The sequence below is a fragment of the Oenanthe melanoleuca genome, chromosome 14 (genome assembly GCF_029582105.1).
Source record: "Oenanthe melanoleuca isolate GR-GAL-2019-014 chromosome 14, OMel1.0, whole genome shotgun sequence".
Lineage (NCBI taxonomy): Eukaryota > Metazoa > Chordata > Aves > Passeriformes > Muscicapidae > Oenanthe > Oenanthe melanoleuca.
Genome location: NC_079348.1, coordinates 5,034,995 through 5,059,909, shown reverse-complemented (window position 1 = coordinate 5,059,909; position 24,915 = coordinate 5,034,995). Strand labels below are relative to the sequence as shown.

Here is a 24,915-nt window from a genome sequence, read left to right as displayed (position 1 = left end):
TTACCGCGACCCGGAAGTGCCGCCGCGGCCATGGCCGCCCCCAGCCCTGAGCCCGCAGCCTCGGCCCGAGGGGGCCCCCGCGGCCCCGCCGCCCCGTGAGGCCTTCCCGCCGCTCTCCCAAAATGGCCCGGGGGGCCGGCGAGGCGGCCGCGGAGGGGGAGCTGGTAAGGAGTGAGCGGCGGGGAGGAGGAGACGGCCCCATGTCTAGGCCTGCTTCGGCCCGGGCTCGGCTCAGGAAACGCTCCCGCGAGGCCGGGACAAAACCCTGGGGCACCGCCGGGTTTGCCGGGACGGTGGCTCGCAGGGGGGAGCGATGGCTCCTGCCGCCTGCAGCCCGCGGGACTCGGGGCTCTGCCCGTGTCTCCCTGACGGCCCCGCAGCACAGCATGGAGGCGGCAAGGGCTCAAGCTGTGCTATGGAAGGCTTAGGTTGGACATTAGGAAGAATTTCTTCACAGAAACGGTGATTAGATACTGGAATGGGTTGCCCAGGGAAGCGGTGGATTTGCCATCCTGGAGGTGTTTAAAGGAAGACTGGAGATTGCACTCAGTGCCGTGGTCTGGTTGGCAAGGTGGTGTTGGGTCGTAGGTTGGACTCAGTGATCTTACAGGGCTTTTCCAAATAATTAATCCAAATAATCTTGTGATTCTGTGTTGGCGTTTGTTTCCTACCCTCTCAACAAGCAGTGGAGGTTTTGAGCCCCTTTGGGAGCCCCCACATTCTGTTTTTGCCAGCTGTAGGTGCTCTGGCTGGGGCGGTTTTGCAGGAGCACAGGGGCTGTGTGGGTCACCAAGCAGTGGTGGGGCTGTTTTTGCGCGTTTGTATCCTGGCGAATGTTTCGTTGTTACCATTTATCAAGGCTGATCACCCTCTGTGTTCTGTGATTCCAAACTTGATAGCTGCAGTAAGGGAGAGAGATATTTCAGAATGAAAAATAGCCTTAAAATAACAAAATTAATCAGTGTGCTGCGAGGAGCATTGCCTCAGGAAATGAAAAACTGTATGATCTAGTGTGTGAGGAGCATCCCTGCTTGCTCTCAGCCAGCATGGCAAGCACTTTAACCTGCTCTGTTGTCAGTCCTTGCTCCTGTTGTGCCAGACAGAGTTTCCAAAAATACTTCATCCCCTCCCCTGCTTCTTACAGGCATCTTACAGATCAGCTTCTGTCCAGAGATTGTTGCTGAGTGCCACAGAGTCAGCAGCAAGTGGATTCTTTCTAGACTTTCCCTCTTTCTGTGAAGGCAGTGTCCAGATAATTTGAAAACTAAGTGGAAATTTTCCTTCAGCTCTGGATATGCTTGCATTTGAGAAGGAGGGAAACTTGTCTTCTTCCTTATGTTTGTGTTTTTTTCCCTGGGCCTGAGCACTTCTCCATTTCAATATAGGAAGTGAACAATTCCATAGCAGAGCAGGGGTAGGACAGGCAAGTGGGGAAGGGAAGAGCTGAGTGAGTTTCAGCTTAAATGGTGGAGAAATAAATGCAGAGCCAGCTAAGGTTCAGCTGGTGTAATGCTGTGCACTGCAGTGCCAGGTCTCTGTGACTCAGGTGCAGAGTGTCCCTGCTAATGGCACAAGGGTTGAAACTGGATGATCTTTAAGGTCTCTCCCAACCCAAAGCATTCCATGATGGTTCATTTCTGAAGTGACTTTCACAATATCCCAATATCATTGGAACAGATGATTCTGGCTTTTGCAGCAAGAGCTCCACCATCTTTCAGTGGCTTTAGTGTTTTTGGAAACTGGCTTATTTTTATCTTAAACAATTGACATTTTAGCAATGCAATGGAAGAGAAAGGCTTTGGTCACAGTGTTTACTGTTTGGATTTATTGCACTCCAACTATGTTAAATTGTAAAAGTTTTCTGGGTGTGTATTACAATCAGTTATTCAGTAGCAAATGTCCTTTCTGTGTTTCCCAGGGAGATGACCTGTCTGTGATAAACTGGGAGTCAGACACAGCAATGGTGAGTTTTGATTAATGCCCCAAAAGGCCTCTGAGTTCCTGCTGCATCTGTGTGGTCCCTGTGCTCACCAAGCACCCCTCAGAGAGGAGAGTGAACAGTGGCACTGCAATGGGCTTGAGTCACAAGCCTCTAATTTCAGATGTAATTCTGGCTTCCAAATTCTCAGCACTGGTGCTGCAAATGATGTTTGGCTTTATTTTGCTGTTCTATCAAGTTGTGGGATTAAGTAATCATTTTAGAGAGCTTTAATGGAGTTTAATAACTCCTTTAGTTAAAGGGCTCTGCAGGTCATCCTCTCCTCTGGGACCATCTTGAATTTGCTGCTATTCATATTTAATATTGATGGGAAAGATCTTATGTTCTGAGCAAGAATTGACAATTTATCTGTATAATCAAACTCTAGTTGGCACCACCTTAATTCTGGTGACCCTTTCTGTGTCCAAATCTGCATATGCTTAATGCTACTATTTTCCTTTTCTATAGGAAAGGTTTTGTCTTATTAGAACTGAAGATCTTAATAGAAAATGGAGATTAAAGGCAATTTTGAGATTATATGATGAAGTCTCAAGGGTTGAGTATTCTCAATGTATAAAATACCCATTTCTCTTTCAGAAGTCAAAGAAGAAGATTTTTCACAAGCCCCCAAAGTCACCAAGTAAGTGTTCCAAAACTTTTTATTCTGCAGTTGCAAAACTGGATACATTTGTGGGATACAGGAACTGGGAGCTTTACTTGAGACAACATCTTGGTATTCTTTTCAGAATTATTCACTGCTGTGTGCAGAGCACACCTGTTTGAGATCTGTTCTGTATCCTGTGAAGTCCAGTTTGTATAGACTAAAATGTTGACATTTATGGGTTGGTTGTAATTCTTGATTCTCCAACATAAACTACTTTCACTACTTCATTTTCAGGAATTGTATTTTTTACTTTATAGTGGAGTTTTTTGGGGTTTGGGTTGGTTTTTATGTGAGTGTCCATTGCTCTGTATAAGCCAGTATGAAATATTCTGTCAAATTCTAGTTTTGCAAGTAATAGCATTGAGTCTGGAAACTTTGAAGAACAAGACATAAGGATTTTAGTGACCTTGAGCTTTTGAAGGCAGCACTGAGATATTTTCTTTTGCTGTAGAGTCTCCCTACAGCTCAAGCACACAACTGTATCCCAAAAAAGCTGCACCTTGGAGATCTCTGCAGGGAACGAGCAGTGCTTGTTTTGAGAATGCAGCTGTTAAAAATCCAAGGCAGATGTGGCTGGGATCTCTGAAACAAGGTATTGGTATAGAAATGTTTGCATTTATTAATAAAATTCATTGTTGTGGACAGCTTCACATATAAACTATTAGAAGGTAGATTTGTATTTGATTAAAGGCTACATAGGAAATAATTTCCCTGTTATTTATTTGGGTGGTTGGAATTATCTGATCTTGAAAATTGGCATTTATAGAGGGAATAATTAACAGCATCTGGAGCTTTCCATGTTGCATTTGCTCAGAATAATCCCACAAATTTAATTCACAATTATCCTTGATTTTTGCATTTTTGTTCCATTTCTCTTGGCAGGATTGAGCCATGCTCTGAAATCAGATGTTGACACAGGGCATGTGCGAGCTAACGTTTCCAGTAGCACTCCAGAGTATTTGAAGGAAGCTCTAGGAATGAAAAAGCCCAAACATTCTCGTTCTTCCAGTAATGGTAAACTAATGGTGGGGTAGATAAAAATGAATGATCTTTTTTCCCCCTTTAAAAACACACACTGCTAAAGATCTTAGCTTCAGTAAAGCAAGAGCCATTTTAGTTTACTAAAATATATGTGTCAAAATATGATCCATGAGATACTCCTTGAGATTCCTAAATTGGTTAAGGCAGGGATTTCCAATTTTTTTGAGCAATGAATCACTATTAGCTTTCAGAACTTTTGCAAATTGCCATGCATTTGCAGCTGAAAACGTTGCAAATATAATATGGTTCAATGGGACAGCTGTAGACAATTTATTGTGACTTCAAAACATAGTTTAGGAGCCATTGATAGAAACCATCTGCTTGTCTGAAATTCTATGTAATTGACTCCTTTTACTTCTTCTCTAGAAAGTGTTTTATCATGTGGTTGTGACATTAAAATCAAATGAGTTTTATGAGAAGAGCAAACTTTCAAAGTTTTATTCTGCTTTTCTTAAAGGAGAACTGTAAACTTTAAAATTCCACTTCCTTTTAAAATGACACCTATGCTTTTACTGGTGATACACATTTCCTGGCAACTTTACAAGATTATATATTTATGCATGTTAAGCATAAATAGAAAAATGTATTCTAGACATCTTTTAGTAAACTTTTGTAAATTATGGATTTATTGGGATGAGAAGGCTGCAGTCTTCTGTGAAGTTTGTATCTTTCTTGAGATGGATATTTAATATAGCACCAGAAAAGAGAAGTAATTAGGAAAAAATTGGCTGCCAAATCTGGCAGAAGTTTCATACAGTAACACTTCCATTTCACCTCCAGTTCTAAAATTAATTCTTCAAGGAAAGGAAAAAAAGCCTAGTTTCCACTTTGGTGCTGTTCTAGATATTTCTTTTTAACTGCAAGGTTTCTGGTTGGTTAAAAATACTTCTTTTGGATCTACTTATTTTACATACCCCTTTCTGTAGGCTACATTCCTGGAACTCCTGACTACAAAGAGAAAGAAGATATGTATGATGAAATTATGGATCTGAAAAAGGTACAGTTTCTCTGATACCTACAGAAAAAGTCATGGTATTGCTCCTTCCTGTACATGTCCTGGCCTTAATGATCCAGAATATTTTGATTTCTACAACTTGAGACATTCACCACATTTTTGCATTTGTAATGTAGGGCAAAACTAAAACTTGTGTCTGTCTAAGACAGTTTCACTGTGATTATATGGTTAGAGTGGGTTTTCTCTAGAGCAGTGTATGAAGTGTGAGGACTGGGCTTGTTGAACTCTTGGATTACCTATAGGCAAAAACCATGGCTGTGTTTGATAATTTGTTGCCTTTTTGTTAGACCTTTTCCTTTTATTTTCCCTCTGTCTCCTCCCTAAACTGTCCTGTCCTGCTGTCTGCCCTGGCCCAGTGGGATGGTTTTGTGTTTTGGCTGTTTTTGCCTCTTTTTCCATGTCATCTTTACCATCATAATTGGATTGGTTTTGACATCAAAATATTGTTTCCATGTTAAAACCCTGCATTTTCCTATTTCTGAAATGTACTTTATTTTTTTCTCCCCCTTTTTAGACAGTACAGGCTCAGAAGAATGAGGGAGACCGAATGAAAACAAAACTCCGTCGACTGGAAGAGGAGAACAATAGAAAGGATAAACAGATTGAACAACTGCTGGATCCTTCCAGGGTGAGTATTTCTTGAGGGGACAAAAATGGGGCAAAAGAGTAGGAGTTTGTAGTGTGGTGACTCCTAGGAGTGATGAGCTGGAATATGAGAGGTGCTATGAAGGGATGATTTCTAGTCTGTGCATCTCTGATCAGCAGTACAGCTCAGTTCAAAGGAAGATGATGCCATGCACTGCAGAAAAGTTCATTTAGCACAAAAAGTTCATTTAGTTCAAATACCTTTAATTTCTGAAGGTAAAATAAAAATACTGTCTCATTAGGGGCCCACTTTCTGAATATTTTGCCTTAGAGTAGAAGGGAGTTAACCTTTTGCAGGATGATGGATTCATCAGTCCTGAGAGTTGGTCACTTGCTTTTTCTGTGTTACATTGCAGGGCTCTGAGTTGGCACGAGCTTTGTCAGAAAAGAAGACTGATAATGGATGGGTAAGTGTCTTCACCACTTCCTGCTTTCATTTGTGCTTTTTTCTCTGCTAAGTTGAACCACTACTAGAAATAAAATTAGGTCAGAAAGAATAATCAATTATGGAATCACATAACTTTTATCTCTGTTAGCAGGTAAGGAGTCAGTAACAAAAATCTAGAATTCACATTATTTTGGGGAGCTTTCTTTGTCATTGTCTTGAATCTGTTAAGGGAATATTCTCCCCATTGTTTGCTGCTTTGGCAAGGTAATGGGCAATGTTGTTTTTATTTTATGGTTGTGTCCTTATCCTTAATGTATTCTTAAGCTCGTTATGAAATCAGGCGTCTGGTTTCATCAGTGTTCTCTTTTTTTACCAGGTAGCAGATGTATATGATTTACTAAGTACTGAAATATGTAGAAATAAGTATATCTGATTAGGTACAGTTTATAAAGACAGGGCAGACAGGAATAGACCTGTGAAGAGACAGATTATTCAAGGACTCAGGAGCTCTTTGTTCTTTCTGTAGGTGGTTACTGGATTAAAGCAGAAGATTGTCAAGCTCGAAGAGCAGTGCAAGGAGAAAGACAGCACTATTAAGTATGACTGTGAGGGGGTAGGAGGTAGAGGCTTGTATTGGATGAGTTAATAAAGAGAACTGGAGATCCATGTTATTTTTCATATGTGTTCTATTCCTTAAAACATTTTAGTAAACTCCCAAGAACGTATTGGCAATTATAAATCAAAAAATTATGAACCACCAGGTTGCAGTGTCTTTGCTGATCTGACTGGATTTTTTTTGTATTATTCTATTTTTAGTGAATTCCAGGCAGACATGAAGACCAATAATTTGGAAGAAGTGAGGTTAGCCATGGAAACCTACTATGAAGAGGTATGTCTAGCAGGTCCTTCAGTGTGCATGCAGGACAGGAAGCTGGTCAGTTGTTGGGTCAAAGTGTAAATGGAAGTTTAAGACAAGTTTCTTGTACCTTAGCAGTACCTGTCATTGGTAGCAGGTTTTCATAGTTCTTCTTATAGCTCCAGTTGTATGTACTGAATTTTCCCTCAATAAATTGAGTCTGTTGATGAAAAAGGGCAAATAAAGAACCCACTGTACATCCATAAATGTCATGTTGAGATGGAAGCAAATATAACAGTAGCCTGATTTTCAGTGATGGCATCATTAGCTCTGCTACTAGCCAGAGAGTCTTGTGCTGATTTTCACCTGATGAACAAATGTTGCTGTGGAAGCTGACATTGCTAATGCTCCTTAATGGAATCTGTGTTTCACAGGTTCATCGCCTCCAACTGCTCCTGGCCAAGTCTGAGACTATGAGGAAAAAGTATGTTTGATTCTTTTGAGGCAAATGTTTGCATGCATGTGTTTGACACAGCACTTGACTCCTACTTTACCTGATGGAAAACAACTACCTGGGAACAGTTTTTGTCATTTAGATTGCTGGATTTGCTTTTTGGTACTGCTTTGGTTGGCTTCACAGTCTTGAAACATGTCTTAGTCACATTTTTTTGCTTGTAGATAGATCATTTTGTGGATGTGGAAAAATACCAGAGCTATTTTAAAAGTACATGATAGCGCTGAAAATTTATCTCTGTTGCATCTTCCCTCATAATCACACCTATTCTGGCATCACTGGTAATTGAAACAAACTCCTTGGATGGTTGGCATTTCACACTTGAGTCAGTTCTGCATCTTGCTCTGGAGCATGTGCTGCAAAGAAAATTTTCTTGGAGTAAACATTGTTTTCCTTTGGTACAGAAGCACAGACTAGTAAATTGGGTCAGAGAAGCTTGTACTAGTGCTTGTCACTGGTGTGGAAATGCGGACATGGTGATGAGGCTGAGCAGTTTATAAAGGCAATAAAAGTCAAAGCACAAAAGCAGAAGACAAAGCTCCACTAAGAGAGCAAATTAAAAGCATCACTGCAAGTGAGTGTTATTTGAGCTGGAAAAACTTGCAGGACAGTAAAATTTGTTACCACACCACTTCAAAATATACTTGACCTCCTAGTGTTAAGTACAGACAACTGTCTTAACATTGAGTGTAATTATTTATATTGATAGAAACACGTGAGAATTCCTTAGGGTCATTATTTATACTGCTTGTGTTCCCTAATTCACTGTTGCTCATGGATTGAAAACTGCAATTTGGTGTGTCACTTTTTTTTAAAAAATAAATCTTTTGGCTCAGGCCTGCAGTGACCAGCTTCTCGAGGCTCTAAGCCATCACACCTAATTTATTTAGAGGTGAAAATGAGTCATCAGATCTCTTCCTTGTCCTCATTTATTCATAGCTTTAAAAAGTGGTGGTCAGGGCAGTCTCTCTCCATTACATGACTGTCAGTCTCTGCTGGAGAGGCTGAGCACTGAAATAATAAATCATGTTGAAGGTCAGGACTCTGGCATATTGAAAGAGTTGTTTGAGAGTATTTCTTTCATGATGCTTGTCTCCATTAGTTCTGCCTGGAGTGAATGGCATTTGGCTTCTCTTTTTCTGTGTTAATACTGAAGTATGATTATTTATATGTGAAGCTGTAGTATCCAGTTGTAGCTAGAAACTAACTTTTCAAGCCCTCAAAATGGACTGAAATAGACTCTTTAATTTAGATTTAGATGATGTCACTGAGTGGTAAGGTTATGATTTTTATTATTCCTGTCCCTAACCCATTTTGATGGTGTGTTGTGTTTTGGTTTTTACTTCTTTTTTCCTTCTGGGAAAGCTGTGTAGATAGACATCCATGACATGAGGACAGCCTTTATTTTGTTTGGTTTTTTCTTCATTTAATTTTTATTTCTAAAAAGGAGGTCAGCTAAAAATTCAGCCTTTCACTCTGATATGCTAACTGTAGGCTGCCCTTTTACCTTCCAGTGGATGGGATGTAAGATTCCTTCATAAGGAATAAGGTTCTGTGAGGTTCTGTGTCTGTCACTGGCTGTGGCATTTGTGCAAAACCAAGTCTGTCAGTTACTTCAGTCCTTTATTTCCAGAAGTAAATTTTTAAGATTTTTCTCATAGCAATAAAGAAAAAATAATTCATCTCACTAAAAATCTGTTTTGTGAACAAACTTAAATCAGAGGTTCACAGAGTGCTGTCAAGCATTATAAGGTTGGTTAATAAAACAAACAGAAAATAAGATAAATAACATTCATGCAACTGCCTTTGTGCATAAAAAGAGTGAGGGAGGAAGTAAGAGTAGTAAATGAATTTTCAATGTTTCAAAATATCTTTTTTATTTGACACAAAACCATTGTGGAAGTGTTGAGCACGATGATTTTGCATCCTTTTTCAGAAAAGAACAGGTAACTCCTCAAGTGAAAAAAGGTTGAGAAATGTTATTAAGGGGGAACTGAGGCTGTCAGCTCAGCCATCTGACTTGAATAGTGAAGCTGCTTCTCTCTTTTTAATGCTGCTTCTTTGTTCTCTGCTTTTAAGTTAACTTTCTGGTTTTGACCCCTTTTCCAAGTGCAGAGGGCAGAGACACCCAAAAACGACTGAAGGCTCTGAATGCTGCTGTGCTGAGGCTGTCCAGGAACATGAAGGAATTGCAGGCTGAGAATAGGAGGCTGAAGGAAGATCTGGATCATGTGCTGAGCAGTTCCCCTCCTCCCAGTAAAACCAAAAGTAGGTGCCAGAAAGTCAGTGAACGTGGGGCAGGGGATTGGGTACATCTGAAAGATGTGTGATAGCAGGACCCTACAAAAGAAGCAGTAAGGGAGTTACTACAAAGGCAAAGATTCAGGAGTGGCAAAATTGGAATGAGAACCTTCTTTCAGGAGTCTCTGATTTCTCCAGTCAGATCTGTGTTTCCTCTAGTATTGTCCCTAGGAATTCTAAACTGGAATTTGTAGAGGAAACCTTTTCAATAGCTGAAAACTGGTGAACACGAGTGGCTTATTGATTTTGGAGCTAATTTGTTTAGAAGTCAGATATTTTAAGCCCATTCTCATTTTTTCATTGGTAGATATTTAAAGCTGGCATTCAGAGATGCTTAAATGGTCTTTTGATATGGCCAGAAGTTTCAAAAAGCCAAAACAATGTTGCCCCATGGATGTAGTTACATGTTTAAAGCTTTGTTATTGTATTTAGATTATAGTGAGTGGAGCAGACAGAGGCTGGTGAGGAGGATTTCAGATCTAGAAAAAGTAAGTGGTCATGGTTAAGTGGCTTTCTTACCTGTCTGGGAGCAGAAAATGCAGAACCACTGCCTTGTGCTCTTGGCATGTTGTCCTTCAATGTCTCAGCCTTTTGCATTCTGCCTCATCCACATAACCTGCTACCTGTAGCATGAGCCCTCCCTCCCTGTTTTCTTTTACCACACTTGTTAGATATAGATGCACATTTTAGAATCAACCTCCATTTGATCCTTTCTAATGGACTAAATAAAGCAATTTCATGCTAAATTTAATTCTTTTTTTGGTGTGTGTTTTCCATGTAAATTTACCCTGCTTAGAAAGTGTGTGCCATGGAGAGCAGCAGGGTGTCCTCAGCTGATAGTGAGGCATCACAAGTGCTTGCTGTGTCATCTTCATCTTCTGTGGACCTGGATCATCCAGCATCCCAACATTTAGACCATGGTGAAGAATGCTGTCGCCTCCAAAGGCTGGTGAAGAAACTGAAGAGTGATAAGAAGGCACTTCAGAATCTCCTGCTCAGTAAAGAGTAAGTGTGATTCTTGTCTGGAATGTTCTCTGTAGGTGTGAATTATTTCATCATTTCTGATCCTGTTATGAAATGATGTAATAAGTACTTCACATCTTCAGCTAGAAAGTTAATTTTGAGAATCCCTTCAATTTTTATTTCAAAAGCTTCTTTCTAATCCTACTCGCTTCATAAAATTCCATTGCAGAAAAAAAGCCAAAGGATGGAAAAAGAGAATTTCTGCTTGTTTCTAGCACATTTTTCAGAGCTTATTTTTCTGCCAACCACACTGAAAACCCTTTGAAGGATTATATGTTTATGCAGCACTTCTTGCTCGTATTATACTGTAAAAATTGGTGTGGTTTTTTTCCCCCAACATGTTTTGTCCTGATTTCTCACTTTCTCTATTTAAACTTCTGCCCTAAGATGCTCTGTGGCTTCTATTCTGACAGAACAGACAAATTTGCAGTTTGTATTGCCTTAACTGTGTGGTATGTCAGGTTAATCTGAGCACTGTGAGCAGGGACATGCCCACAGGGAGGTGTGTTGGTGACACTGCCTTCTGTGTCATTTCTGAACAAAAATGCACAGTGAGCATGTGAGGAGGCCTTTTGCTCCTCAGAAGTGTGTGCTTGCACTTTGTTTTGTTTAAAGGGAAAAATTAAACATTTAGTTACTTTACAAATTTGAGAAAACCCAGTTGATTGAGAAGTTTAAAGAAAAATAACTACTTTGTGGAAGTGTGAATGTCTTAGGTATCACTTAAATTTTCTTGTACCTTTGTAGATTAGATATCCAGCAGTTACTGCAGGCTAAGGCTGAAGTGGAGCTGGAGCTGCAGAAGTGGCAGAGTAAGATGGAAGAAAAGAGTACAGAAGAGCAGACTTTAAGGTAAATCATTCTATATTAATAGATCCTTTTGGAACCCAAAAAAGAAAAGATCTCCTAAAGTATAATTCTCTTTTGAAGTGGCTCAGATTCTATGGGAGTTCATCTGAACTGCAAGAAGCTGGGGATTCTTTTAAACAGTAGTGTTTGGAAGCATGGAGTAAGTTACTAGGGGAAGAATTCTATAGAGTGCTTTTAGAGGAAGTGGAAGACTAAGTAGTATAGTAAAAATAAGATTTAAGTTATAATAAAAATTGATGAGATAAATGGAAAAAGCTTTTATGTTGGGTCGGGCATTTTTCCTCTAGGAAAACCTTGTACTCTCTTTACCTTAGCCTGTGTTTCTAGACCATTGCCTCTTTGTCATTCCATTTATTCCTTGTATTCTGTATGACTGTGAGTGATAATCCTGTGTAAGGGAGGCACAGAAAAAAAGTGATTTCAGTATTGTTTATTGAGAGAGGACTTTGACTGACAAATATAAAACTGTAGCAGATATAAATACATTATTAATAGTATCAAGGTTACCACAGTAAGCTTGAGTCTTTTAGATTTTAACATAAGGTTGTGCTATCAGATTGAGAATTGATGTTATCTGTTCTATGAAAACAGGTATCATCCTGTGCAGTTTCCCTCTTTGGCCTTAAAAAACAAATCCAAAGCAATCAAGTGTAATGAAAAAGGCTCCATATTTTTCAGAAAATTTCTGTAAGCTATAAATATCTTTGCTTTTCCAACCACAGTGAGGAAATTCAGAACCTGACCCAGAAAATAGTGAAACTGGAGTTAAAACTGGAGGAAGAGAAAAGACAAATGGCAGAAGATACGGTGGAAAACCTTAATAAGGTACAGCCACATTTTTGTTTATGTTTTTCTTTTTTCCTTGTGCCTGATATAGATTTCAAATGGAGCTGGTAGTCTAAAGAGCTGCTAGTTGTGTTTTTTCAGAGATGCATTAAATGTTGCCATAGCGATAATGATGGTTAACTCCCAATAGTTGTTGGAAATAAGTTATTTCAATAATTAACACAGCAACTTGGGGAGTTCTTGAAGCTGTTCTGTCAGTGATCCTCTGCCTTGCTGTTGCTTTTCCTCTTGTTCAGTGTAATGTTGCAAAAGACTTAGTTCAGGGGTTTTCTCAATACCTGAAAAAACAAAAAGTTCATGGTTACTTTTATCTTCTTACAGCGTCTGAGGCCATTGCCTAATTTCAGTCTGATTTTATAGAGGGAGGGAGGTTTTGTAGGAGTTAACACTTAGATAAAGGATGGAGACACAACTAAATGACACAATGATAAAAGATAAAAATCCCTTTTCAGTGTTTTTTCTGCTGGCCAGGTGGTCACTTATGGCACAAGTGCTGTCCAGTCAGAAAATACTCACTTGCTTTTCTGTTAGGATGGAAGTGAGGTGCTTTTTCATGGGAAGATTTACAGGATGTAGAACAGTATTTATCATGGAAATTGAAGGGGTTTTAATTCTGCTGCTGATGGAACATAATATTTGAGTCAAGAATTTAGGAAGATGTCAGTACAATGAAATAAGTGAACTTCACTTTCAAGTGAAGTTTTCCTAGAGTTGAGGTATTCATAACCTCTCCTTTCTTTTTTTCTAATACCTAATAAATGTATTTTTGCATCTGTTAATCCTGGACAGTCTTAAATGTGGCTCTGGAATCAGTCTGGTGTTTTGTAAAATATGTCTGAACTTGATATCTCTGCAATCTTTTGTTCTTCTTCCAAGTGAGGTAATTGGCTAGTAGAGATGGATGGACACTGCCAGAGCTGCTTTCAGAGGCCCTGTGGCCATGTTAATCTCATTTCACTAAATACTACTTGGAAATTATTACTAGGGATTTTGATTTGCACTTAAAAATAAATAGACCCTGAAATACAGGCAGTAAAAAATGCTAATAAAAATGTCCAGTGGCTTAAGAGAGTTCTGGTATCTGATATACTGTGCCATTCTGTAGATTCTTTTCTGTGTGTTACAGGCTCATGGATGCTAGAGGATGTTTTGAATACCAAATAAGTGGAGTCTTTAAAAACAGCCAACAAACAGCTCCTTTTTCCCTCTGCAGACTATATATATTCTTGGCCAGTAACCATCCATTTATTGAAATGTTCCCATTATTTGTAATTATCACTAAGTTCCTACCAATTTCTCATTTTAATAGTAGGTTGTCATTTTTAATATGACATGATCCATTTGCTGAACTTAAGCCTGGAGCTCGGCGGTTTTAGGTTATAAATAAATTCTTTTCACAGAATCAAGAGGTTTTTTCGGAGTCTATAAAATCTCTTGTTCCTCTAGTTAAAATTTTACACCAACAAATTAAATTAGTCTTTTAAACTTACAGTTAGCTTTTGTTTGGCATATGAGATATGACTATTAGGGTGGGATAATTAGGGATCAAAAGGATCAAGTGGTGAGAAGTGGAATATGCAACCACACCTTGGGACAAATTACTGGAACAAAATCTTGTTTTATTCTTGGTTTCTTCCTTTTTCCTCTAATTAACTTCATTAAGATAGAAGAGTAGATTTATGCCAATTTACACAAGCTTGGTGTCATACAATGGCCAGCTCTCAGTAAGCTTAAAGAGATGATTATGGGGCCACAGTTGCCAGGATGAGACATAAGAGACCTCCCTGGTTAATTAATACTTGTCTTTCCTGGAGAAGAACTGCAAAATCAGATAACCTGATTTTTGTTCTCAGTCTGTTGATAAAATACAAATCATTTCTGAGCAACAAAGCAGTGGGTTAGCAGTGCCTTAGCAATGCACAGAGCAATAGGAGTTTGTGCAAATGGAAACTTTTTCATTCCCATGCCCTGCTGAGGGCTGAAAGGGGGGGACAGGGGTGTGTTTCACTCTAAGTGTCATCTCCATGATGAGTTTGAACAAGAGCAGGGTTCAGAACTGAGAGTTTCCTCTTGAACTTCCTCCTGCCCTGCAGGCAGGATGAGCTCTGGAGCTGATTTTTCTGAGTCATTTGTAATCTGTTCCCTCACAGCTCTGTGTCTTCACTGTGCTAACTTAGAGATTCTCCTCTGCAGGCTCCACCAGTCTGCATAGTTACAGGCAAAGAAAATCACAGGAAAGATCAAGCAGCCAAAATTATCCAGAGATACTGGAAGATGTACAAAACCAAGGTGAGATTCTCCTATCAGGCAACAGCAAGGATATCCCCCTCTGAATCTTACTCTTGTTTTAGCATCTATCCACACATCTTGAGAGATTATGTTGTTTGAGTTTGGCAGGGGTTGGGACACGTGTTTTCTGTGTCTTTTAATTATTGGGAAAATTTGGCAAAACTTTATTAGCTAAAACTTGTATATATTTGTGGTATTAACATCAGCATCTTTCATTTCAGAAAGAAGAAATTGCTCTGGATGAGGTGAGTGTGTTTATGATACAAAACAGTATAGCAGATTTAACTTGTATCAAAGGGTAAACAACCAAGAAAATATTTGTTCTTCAGGCTGGCTATAATCTTCCTTCTGACATCCTGATTTTGTGTCATGTGTTTTGTCAGTGGTTTCATATTTTTGGTCTCAAATTTTCCATAGTTGGTACCTTCTGCAAGGTGAAAGCATCTGAAAATTCTGAACAAAATCTGATACCAACAGACAAGAAAGTTTTTCTGAATGAGATAATTCTAATCATGATTTAATTTTCATAATGATGACTCTTCAGAAAGACTTGAAATAGGATTTGGAGCTTTTGCTAAGGAGAAATGTCTGTGAGAATTATGAAGATACTGACAAATCTGTCACACAAAGTCACTTCTTGATGAATGCTTTGCAAAAGGGTTTTAAACTGTTTTTTATCAAATAGCACAATGTAGCATCTTACCTTTATTTCTTCCAGAACACTGAAAATCCCACTTTCAGAAATTACAGCTAATTCTAACCATATGACACAAACATATTGTTCTAAATGCTTTTTGTTGATTATAACTCAGTAAAATCTCTGAGGGGAGTGGAAGGCCTTGCAGTCAGTGAAATCACCACAAGGTCTGCCAGGCTTGGCCTGGTTTCTGATTGTAGCAGAGCATCTCAGAGCCCTCTGGGTACCAGACCCTAATGTGGGAATGGAGCATGGTGCTGTGTTGGTGAAATGCAGGCTGGTGCTGGCAGCTGGAACTTCACTGCATTTGATAGGATCAGTCCTGAGCACCTCCCAGATGGGATTTAAACCCCAGAGCTGCCCCTGGAGGTGGAATGTCTGTGGGTTATCTTTCAGGGGAGCTAATGGCCTCTTCTCTCCATGCCAGGCAGTTGTTCTGCTGCAGGCAGCCTTCAGAGGACATTTATCCCGACAGAAAGTGCTGCTGCATGTTGGGGTGCCTGATGCAAAGTCTCTCACTGAGGTAATTGTGGGGGCAGATGGATGTCCCAGCATCACTCTGTGTTTATCTTGCAGTGTAAAGGGCTTTACTTCCAGGCTTAATTTGTTGCCTCACCTGGTGATTGTTTTAATTGCTGTTGGCAACACCACTGTAATTCTGTAAAGATACTGAGCTCATTCCCTGGCTTCCTTTTTCTTAGAAGTAAAGCTGTAACTTCTCAGCCTTTTGGCCTCTAAGACTGTAACGATATTTTTTTCCCTTCTGTTTCTCCTATCAGATAACACATCCTTTAACTTTTTAATTTGGAGTGCTGTTCAAAACTTTACCTGCTCTCAAGAGTTCACTACTCGATCACTGGAGTAATAGATAAACTTTTTTCACCAAAGTTCAGCAATTAGAATCTGGAAAACATCTTTTATTGGATTGGAAAGTAAAGGAGTCTTGGTGAAGCATGCTCAGCCCAAGACTTGATGTCCTATATCATGTCTCAGTTTGCTCCAGATTATTTAGTTCTGAATATGAAAAAATGTACTTACCAATTAAACATTCAGTTTCTGTAAATCATTTGCCAGGTTATATAAATATCCTTTGGACCTTTAGCAGGCTATAGTTGATTTGTAATTCTCCATTCAGGTTGTCCATCTGATTGCACTTTCCATGTTCTTTGATTCTGGTAAACTGGCCCAATGTAGGAGGACTGAATACTTGGTTTGATACAGGCAGAAAATAAATCCATTATGAAGGTTGTCTTACCTCCTTAATCTTCAAAAGGCTTCCTTCCTGGAAAATAAATGAACTTTCCTTGCAGGTGTCTGCTCTTTCATTAATTGAATGCTGATGCTTCAAAGCTTATATGATGATCAGATTTGCATTTCCTGCTGATTTAGTCTTACAAAACCTTAAAAACTTCAGACCAAAAGATGGGGATGTTTGTTCTACTGCCAGTTTCACAATCAAGAATGAGATTGTGAAAGGTTCTGTCAAGCTTCTGTGCAATCTGTAAAATGTCAGTTTTCTTTAATCTGATTGCTTTGCAGAACTCCTGCTCTTCCATGTCAGACTCCTTGAGCTTTTCTTCTGATTGCAAGGAGGGTGATGAGATTGTGACATTCATCCAGTCCATTTTCAGGGCTCACTTAGCACGTACAGGACTGCTTCAGGAGAGGTAAGCAAGGGCTAGAGGCTTCTGCAACATGTAACAGCAAAATTATTTTTATTACAGGAGAGGAGTAATTTTTTAATAGAATTTTAGTGTGGGCTCCTTGGCAGAGAAGGAGAACAAGGCCATTGTTACAAAAAAGACAAGGAAGAGCTTGTTCCTGAGAAGATTCAAAAGATGTGCAACTAAAAGGAGCTTTGTGGCAGCAGGAGTCTTCCCATATCCTGCTGCACGTTGTTTTCCATAGCAGTGAGTGAAAGTAAAGTGAAATAATTGCTCTTTGGAACAGAGAGGTTACTGTTGTTATCACACAGATTGCTGATACATTTGCTTAATGTGTGGATCTGAAGCCCTGACATGTGCAGGTGAAGGGTTATGTGGAGGAAGAAGAAGGAGAAGCTAGAATGCCATCAAGTCATTTAGCTCAGGCAGGGTGCAGGGATTTGATTACTGCTTAGGTTTATGGTGACTGTGTCTTGAAAAATACTTCCTTTCTCTCCAGGGTTTACTGCTCTGAAAGTTTTTAATGTTGGCTGCCATGGTTACAAGGAGAGTTACATGGCTGTCACCTCTATTTAGTGTCTGGGTTCACTTCTGCAGGTGATAGAGTAGCAACACAAGAAACTTTTCAGCACAGCCTGTGAAGAGAGACTGCAAACACTGTTCTGTGCCTCATGCTCTGAGTGTGTCTCTTTGCAGGCTTTCTGTGCCCAGTGCAAAAGCAGATCCTGCAATTTATATCACAGAGAAGAAACCAGGCTCAGCAGCACTCCAGAGACCTTCAGTCTTCACATCTCCTCTTCCTGGTAATCTCCCTCCCCTGTGTTCAGAAGTCTGTGTGTTTTGAGTGGGTGCATGCACAGTTTTATAGAGAACATCTGCATGTGCACACACATGTGCATCCTTGTATTCTATGTGTGTGGCTTCATTTGGTGACATGTTGCTTCTACTGGCACGTGCAGTTCCCTACATAAAAAATAAAAGTTTTGACAGTATCAGCACCAGCTTCTTCACAGTGCTTTGTCTGCTTGTCCCAGCTGTGGTTTGGAAGGTCTCTCTGGTGTAAGTGGTAATTGTTGAGGGAACGTGGTGTTCCCCTTTATTGCCTCTCTGCTTCTTTTTCAGCCCTGTAGCTGAGAGCATTTTCACCACCCTGACATAGTTTCTGCAGAGGACAGACAGACAGCTGCTAAAAAGAGCCATCCTAGGCAGCCATGTGCATTTAGTCATGTTTTTTTCAGCAGTCTTCAGTTGCTGCAGTAAGGGGAAAAATGAAGTCCTGGATAACCTTGCCAGCAAGTACTACTGTAATACAAACTGAGAAAATCTCTTCTATGGCCTTTGTGCCATTTGGATTTCTTCTTGGATTCTTTATTGCTGTTTGTGAGAAGATGGAGTTAAAGCCAAAGAGTCTTTTAGGAGGATGTTAGAAGTACTGAGTAAGAAAGGCAAAACAATGCTGCAGATAAAACAGCCTTAGACATGCAGCTTCAAAGGAGTTAAATTGAAAAGGGCTGGTTCTGTCCAGAGTGGGATATTTTAGGCTTTTATGGACCAGTTGGGGAAAAAAAGGAGCAACTTCGAGTGTGACCTGAGAAACACTGATTCAGTTTTTTTGTCAATGAAAAGCTGCCAGTCCCTGCAGGCTTGCTCAGAGACACAGAATGCTGTAAGCAGTGAGGCTGTTTCTCTAAGATAGGAGGTGGGGAGTAAGCCAGATTTGCAGGGCTTGTGAAAACAGAGGTAACACTTCAATAGAAGAAAATGTGTTTGGGAAACTTCACTGTGTTCCATATTCAGAAGCACATTCTATTTTGTGAAGGAGTAGTAGTACTTGCTTCTGAAGATGTTTGAGTTTTGAGTGACTTTAATTATATCTGGTTATAGTATCCAGGAAAAAAAGTAGTGCTGCAGCACCCTGTTTTGCCTGAGCTCTACTGCAGCAGTTGAGCATTATTGGTGTACTCACTCTAAAGCCAGGGTAAATCAGTTGTGAAATTCTACTCAAAAAGAAAGAATCCTTTAAATGTTTAGTCCTTCTAAGACCCAAAGAGAGTGTAAGATGAGCAAGTCCAGTAAACACAGTCATATGAATACCAGCAGAGCACAGTCATTGTCTAGCTGTGAAGTCTCCTAAGCTAAGTTTTATTGCAGATTATGATGACAAGTTGATGAGTGAAGAAGTTCTGGAATAGTTTATACTGGAAGAGAGAGAGAGTGGAAACCATACTTTCAAACTTTCTTCCTTCAGTCCTTTTCTGTTGAATATCAAAAAGAAGTGATTTGGAGCAGACCAGGCTTTGTTTGCTGCTGATTTTATGAATTTGGGGTATGTTTTCAAGCTCTGGGATGAGGACAGAATGTATCCAGGTGCTTTGTAGAGAGGCACACTGGGGATGTGCTTCAATAACTGCACAGCTGCCCAAAGGACTGCCTGGCACTGAGCTGTCTGAAGTATTAGGTCTTGGTGCATGGGAATGTTTAACCATAATCTCCCAAAAGATGAATTGAGGAAAACCTCCTAAAGGAAGGTGAGCATCCTGATGTAAATGCAACCCCTCAGTGTTCTATTTGGTATTTTGCCACATGGATTTATGTAGCTTAATCTAAAATTAAAGTTAATTAAAAGTCCATCCCTGCCATTCTGAGCTCATGACTGATACAAAAATCCACTGGCAAAATTGGGGTTTAATGGTAAATTGGGATTTCAGTGGTCATCCTGCAGCTTGGAAAGGACGACAGACAAGGAGCTTGTTGAACAGCTGAGTGATTTAAAAGCACTCAAATTCTTATGGCTTTAAGTCATGCAGCTGTTAAACAATTTCTTTCTTCATTTGTCCCAAGTCCAAACTTACATTTCATGACCTCTAGGTCTTAAAATGATCTTAAGCTTTCAGTCAATATCTGTATTGTAGTAAATCATTTCAATTCACTACCCTTTTGGCATTATTTTAACAACAATGAGGAAGATGAAAATGTGTTTTTAAAAAACATTATACATCTGCTAGAATGAATGTATATAGTCCTGGTGTAGCATTGCAGAACTTGTCATTCATTGTTTCCATCAGGTTAGATGTCTCTGTATTTTCTAGGAAAAGAAAACATATTTTTTTAAAGTGTATTATTCAGTGCTGCTTTGATTGTGTTCAGGACCAGGGGATTTTATGAAGCCATTTCTGCTGTTTCCCACAAAATGAAACAGATATTAACAATTCAGCCTGTGAAACTTGGTGTTGTGTTTTGTTTTATTCTCTCAGGGGAGGGACAGGAAGGAAGAATATGTTCTGTACATGCACAGCAATCTTGATTAAGGGCAGTGTTTCTCTTTGCATATTACTGACCACTCTGGCTGCAACTATTAACTTCATTTCAGGCTTTTTTGGAATCATAATGAATTTACATACAACCCTTAACTCTTATCAGTGTTTACCCTCCACAAGCACCAAGATAAAGTTGATATCAAACTGATTATGAGGACAAGAAAATCTCATAAGCCAAGAGCAGGATATAATCAAGGGTGATTTGGATAATGTTTAGCTATTTAGTGTATAATATGTTTATTCTTAGAGTTGCTTCTTCTGGGTCTCATGCCTGGTTTTGGCAGTTCCCTTTGCTCCTCCATATCACCAGTGCTACTGTCTCATAAATTTCCCTGAAAAACTCTGACATTATTTGTTGACTAGTCCAGAGGAGATTTTCACTTAATTAGAAAATCATGTGTTTCCTTGCTTTTTAGGCTGAGGTCAATGTAATGACCTCCCTGCATCCCCCTTGCCATTCACAGACTCTGTCAGTCACTCTTTTCCTATTCCTGGGCCAGTTGTGGTCCCTTTTCTTTATTCCATGTTCCACTTTCTGTTTATGCCTATTCTTCCATACCAGGATATTTTTTTCTGTGTCAGGAATCTTATTTCTTTACAAGACCTATGGCAGGTCTGTTCTCCCTGGGTAATATTCTCTGTGTGCCCTCCAGTTCAGGTCAAAACCTCAGGCTGTGGCTTCTTGCCTGTTTCCTCTTTCTACCACAGGTTGTCTTGATTTGTTTTCTTCTCTGGGAGAGTCTTTTCAGAGAATTTATGTTTGAAACTGAAAACTAAGTGGAGCTGAGGGAAGAGTATTGTGCTAGAAGGTATTAATAGCTGAGGGGAGGATATTGTGCTGGAAGGTATTAATAGCAGTCATCATTTAGTTCCTACATCTCTTGCACAGGGGTTATAAGCTGCTGGTTCTGCTCTTCTTGTGTCAGGGACTTTGTACATACTCATTTTATGCCTCTGATTCTCCAGTGTTTACTGGAATCATCAGGAATATCTGTTCACAACCTGAATACGTCTTCAAACATTGGAATGGTTGAGATCTAGAAACACATCCGGGAAAATAGCAAAGGAACAAAATTAGAAATAAAGGGAAAAACCTAATGGTGTGGTCACTATTTTTATTGTCATTGCAGTAGAACAGCATATAAACATTATTTTGGGTGTTTTACATGTATAAGGGTTAAAGAGAGTGACTGAGAGCTTCTACCTTTCTTTGCATCTATTTCAGTTTGTTCCATTTAGTTCTGAGTCAGGTTCTCATTGTGACCTCTCTGCATAGTTTAAGCTTGGGTCAGTTTTTCCTTTCCTGGCCATTTAGTAAATATTTGGTTTTGACCTGCAATGGCTTCAGTATCAAATGGCTTTGCATGGTGTGTTTAACCCCTTGCAAAGATTTAAAGGCAATAAGAGAGTTCATGCAAGGTCAGTGTGTCAGCTCAACTATTGCTGGTTCATTAAAGAGGAGCAGAAATAGCTCCACACACAAAAAGATCAGAGTTATCCATAACTGGATGACTCCAGGTAAGATTAGAAACTGAATGGCTCAGAGAATACCACACTTGGCACAAGGGTCTGTTTTGGTCAGTGTTGTTTGTTGGTGACCTTGTTTGCTGGGATCATTTCAGGCAGGTGCTGCTCTGCTCCCTGTGTGCCCCTGGATGAGGCTCACTCCGACGACTCCGACGACGTTGTTGTTGTCCCTCCCTTGCTGCAGGTGAAGAAAAGCTACAGCCACTTCTAAGGTTTGGTAACAGGCTCTGGTGATCTTCAGTTATTTGGTTCAATAACAAAACTGTACCAAGATCAAGCATATCAAAGATGGAACAAGGGGGAATATCGGCCCCTTTTTAATGACAGTTCACATGATTTCTGCTACAAATGAGTAATTCTTTGATATGTTGTCTCTGCACTGACTGATTGTTAACCTTACCCTCCTGGTACACAGAGAGTTTGGATTTAAAAACTCAACCAAAACACATTAATGTTTTGCTTCACAATGAGGATTATAAATTCAGTTGTCAAATTTAAATGAAAGCAATAAAGCCTTAAGATAATTGATGCCAAACAAAGTTTTGTTCCAGGTCAACTAAAATAATTTGTTTATAATTTAATCAGAAAATGGTAAATGACATAACTCCAGTTTTTAGCCCATGTATTCAAAGGGGTGCAACTGGTATTTATTATCTCTGCTTCACTTTTCAAATTTTTTACTGTATAATATTTTAATACCTTTTTTGTTTATTTTTATATTGAGCGTTTACAGTCTGTGCAAACCTTGTAAAGGCTTTTAGAAAGCCATTTCTTTGTCATAGGGCTATTCTAGGCCCACTGTATCAGCTGGTTTGTCTTATTTATTGACCTTTTCCATGTGTATGTATGATGATCGTGTAGTACTGTTTTGTGTTAAAATGGGTGATGATATAATCAACTTTTGGGACTTGGAAGGGCAGGTGTGTAATTGCAGGAGAGTGTTGTAAAGGGATATCCTTGTGAGTGTTTTTTCTGCTTAAAAAGTCGCATATTGTGTGTGTTTTGCAGGGTCAACTCTTAACGTGTAAAAATACTTGACACAGGAGATAGAAGTGTCTGGAATGTTCATCTGGCTACATTGCTCATACCTAATCAAGGCAGTTTGGTTTGGGAGCAGAAGTGGTAGGTTGGATTATAACAGAAATTAGGACTGCATCTAGAAAAAACACTCACAGTGTAATTATCCATGGAAACACCAAAGGCTGATGGGCTGTTGAGGATTTAATTGGGGGGGGGGTCATTCCAGATCTTCTCTACTGACTGTTCATTTGACTGGATAGTTCCTACTGTTGCACCAACATCCTTCAAAGACATTGAAATGTGTGTGGGGTTTTTTAAGGTGAACTAGATAAATCATGATACTTATTGGAAGGGGAAATTAATTTTACAAGCACGTGGTGAAGGTTTTCTGGAAACACTAATGGTTTCTTTGTCATCAAAGAGTAATAAAGTTTCCTGTAAACAGAAAGCACACTCTTAAATATAAGATTTTTATCACCTTTTCTAAATTAAAAATCAGTCACCACTGTTTCTCAGAATACCAATAAGTCAGGGCTGTCTCAATTCTGTGATTTCAATGAAGCACTATCTGAGGCTTATCATAGTTTGTGCCAGTACTTACAGCCAAAGAGGAAACTGGATGGCTGCAGCACAATGCAGCTGATTTCATTTAATCCCATCGGTGGAAATGCTGCCTGTGCTATTTCCAAAGGCAGTTTTGGGAGCTCTCCATACCCAAAGCAGTCTGAAGAATGTCATTTGCACTCCCACTGGGTAAATTTTTCCTGCTGGTGCTTTGGTCACATGGCTGTCATCTGCAGGAAGGAGGAAAAAATATATATAAAAGAAAATGGATAGATCCTTCTGGTAGAAGCTGGGATCTGTTTCCTTCTTTTTCTGGAAGTCATGTTAAGAAGAAGGGTCATTTTGCTAAATGGAAGCAGTGCTGTACTGAGTTGTTGTGTATAATATTTCAGGTCTGTAACTGTGACTCTGTCATGGATCTCTCCAGAGAGTAACCAGAGATGAGGTCTGACACATTAAAGGGAGACAGTGTAATCTGTCAGGACCAAGGCTGATACCAAAAACCTGCCTGTCATCCTACAGGGAAATACTGGGGCAGCAAATGCAATAAAGAAAACACTCTTTTACTTTACTGTTCTGTAATGAGCAATACACCACTACTAGGAAGTTGATACAGAGCAGTAGGGTTTGTGTTTGAGCTGAACATGTGACCAGCAGCAGCCCTGTCAATAGACAAATTCTGGGATAAATGGGAGATAGGACCTTGGGATGACCCAGACACAGGCAGAAACCAGGGTAAAAAGGAGCAGGTGTTTTCTGGGGTGTGAATCAAAATGTGTCTAAAACTTTCTAATTTTGGGGTTGTTATCTCCCAGCTATCAAAAATCTGATACCAACCTTAAGATGGCCTTCAAACTCATATCTTACTTTGGAAGATAATGGTGTGTTCACTACACAGAAGTTTGGTACAGTAGGAAGAGAAACCTTCACAGTATTAACCTTATGTGTTGTTTTTGTACACTGATGGAATGTGTTGGAGGGAGTAGTGATTGACACTAGGTTTGGTTCTGTGGTTATCTATCTGAATGTCAGCACCGATAAATCTGGCATAGAGAAGGAAGAAAAAGTTAATTTTTGAATAAATGGCATTTTTCCTTAACAGGGAGCTGAGAACAGTAAAAATCAGTGTGGCTTAACCCTGCCAAGATAGACCCAAGACAAGCACACTTGTATTCTGAAAAACAGGAAGCCCTGGAAACCTTGTGGGGGTGTCAAGGTCTTGAATAAAAATTAAACTCCCCTGTACCCTGTGTAATCTAAAAGCACACTTTCCATTCTGTTGATATGCAATAATGTTTCTGCATTAAAACCTTCTGCAGTTTGCAGCAGTGTTAGTTAGAGATTGTGTGAGTGCAGAGATCTGACTTTAATGGGACGTTATCTCTCTTGATCTCTTTTTGCCCTTAAGTGCCTTTGCCTGTAAATCTTTACTGAGGCATCAAGACCTGAAATCTGTATTGTTTCCTGCATAGCTCTAAAAATAATCCCTACACAGGCAACTTCTAATGTAGTCAAAATGGAAAAGGATTAATCTTGGCATATGAGAGCACCATTAATTTTTATGATCTTTTTAATATTTAGAACTGTGCAAGTATTTTATATAATTTATTTTGGGATCTTTGAAAAGCTAAAACAATTGCAGTGTATTTTCTTTGAACTCTTGAATTTTGAAATAAAGTTTATAACCAGATGTTGA

General features: G+C 39.5%; 1 protein-coding gene across 2 annotated transcripts; it reads left to right on the top strand.

Annotated features, from left to right (window-relative positions):
- The first annotated feature begins 17 nt into the window (after positions 1 to 17).
- Positions 18 to 24,915, top strand: IQCE (IQ motif containing E). Of its 2 annotated transcripts, none has more exons than XM_056503556.1 (23): positions 18 to 171; positions 1,923 to 1,963; positions 2,576 to 2,618; positions 3,094 to 3,234; positions 3,525 to 3,656; positions 4,610 to 4,680; positions 5,213 to 5,326; positions 5,700 to 5,750; positions 6,258 to 6,328; positions 6,548 to 6,620; positions 7,022 to 7,071; positions 9,212 to 9,369; positions 9,835 to 9,890; positions 10,199 to 10,407; positions 11,173 to 11,277; positions 12,018 to 12,120; positions 14,335 to 14,430; positions 14,652 to 14,675; positions 15,555 to 15,650; positions 16,667 to 16,794; positions 17,488 to 17,594; positions 21,731 to 21,819; positions 24,322 to 24,915. In XM_056503556.1, exons 1-23 carry the CDS (start codon positions 123 to 125, stop codon positions 24,367 to 24,369), a joined length of 2,055 nt encoding a protein of 684 aa, XP_056359531.1. In that variant the 5' UTR covers positions 18 to 122; the 3' UTR covers positions 24,370 to 24,915. The 2 variants fall into 2 exon arrangements, with proteins under 2 accessions (XP_056359531.1, XP_056359532.1); XM_056503557.1 differs by having other exon boundaries at positions 21,731 to 21,847.

Coding starts and splice junctions, on each gene's coding strand:
- IQCE (XM_056503556.1), top strand. CDS start 123: ATGGCCCGGGGGGCCGGCGAGGCGGCCGCGGAGGGGGAGCTGGTAAGG. Junction 11,278..12,017: donor ACAGAAGAGCAGACTTTAAG/GTAAATCATTCT, acceptor TTCCAACCACAG/TGAGGAAATTCAGAACCTGA. Junction 12,121..14,334: donor CGGTGGAAAACCTTAATAAG/GTACAGCCACAT, acceptor TCTCCTCTGCAG/GCTCCACCAGTCTGCATAGT.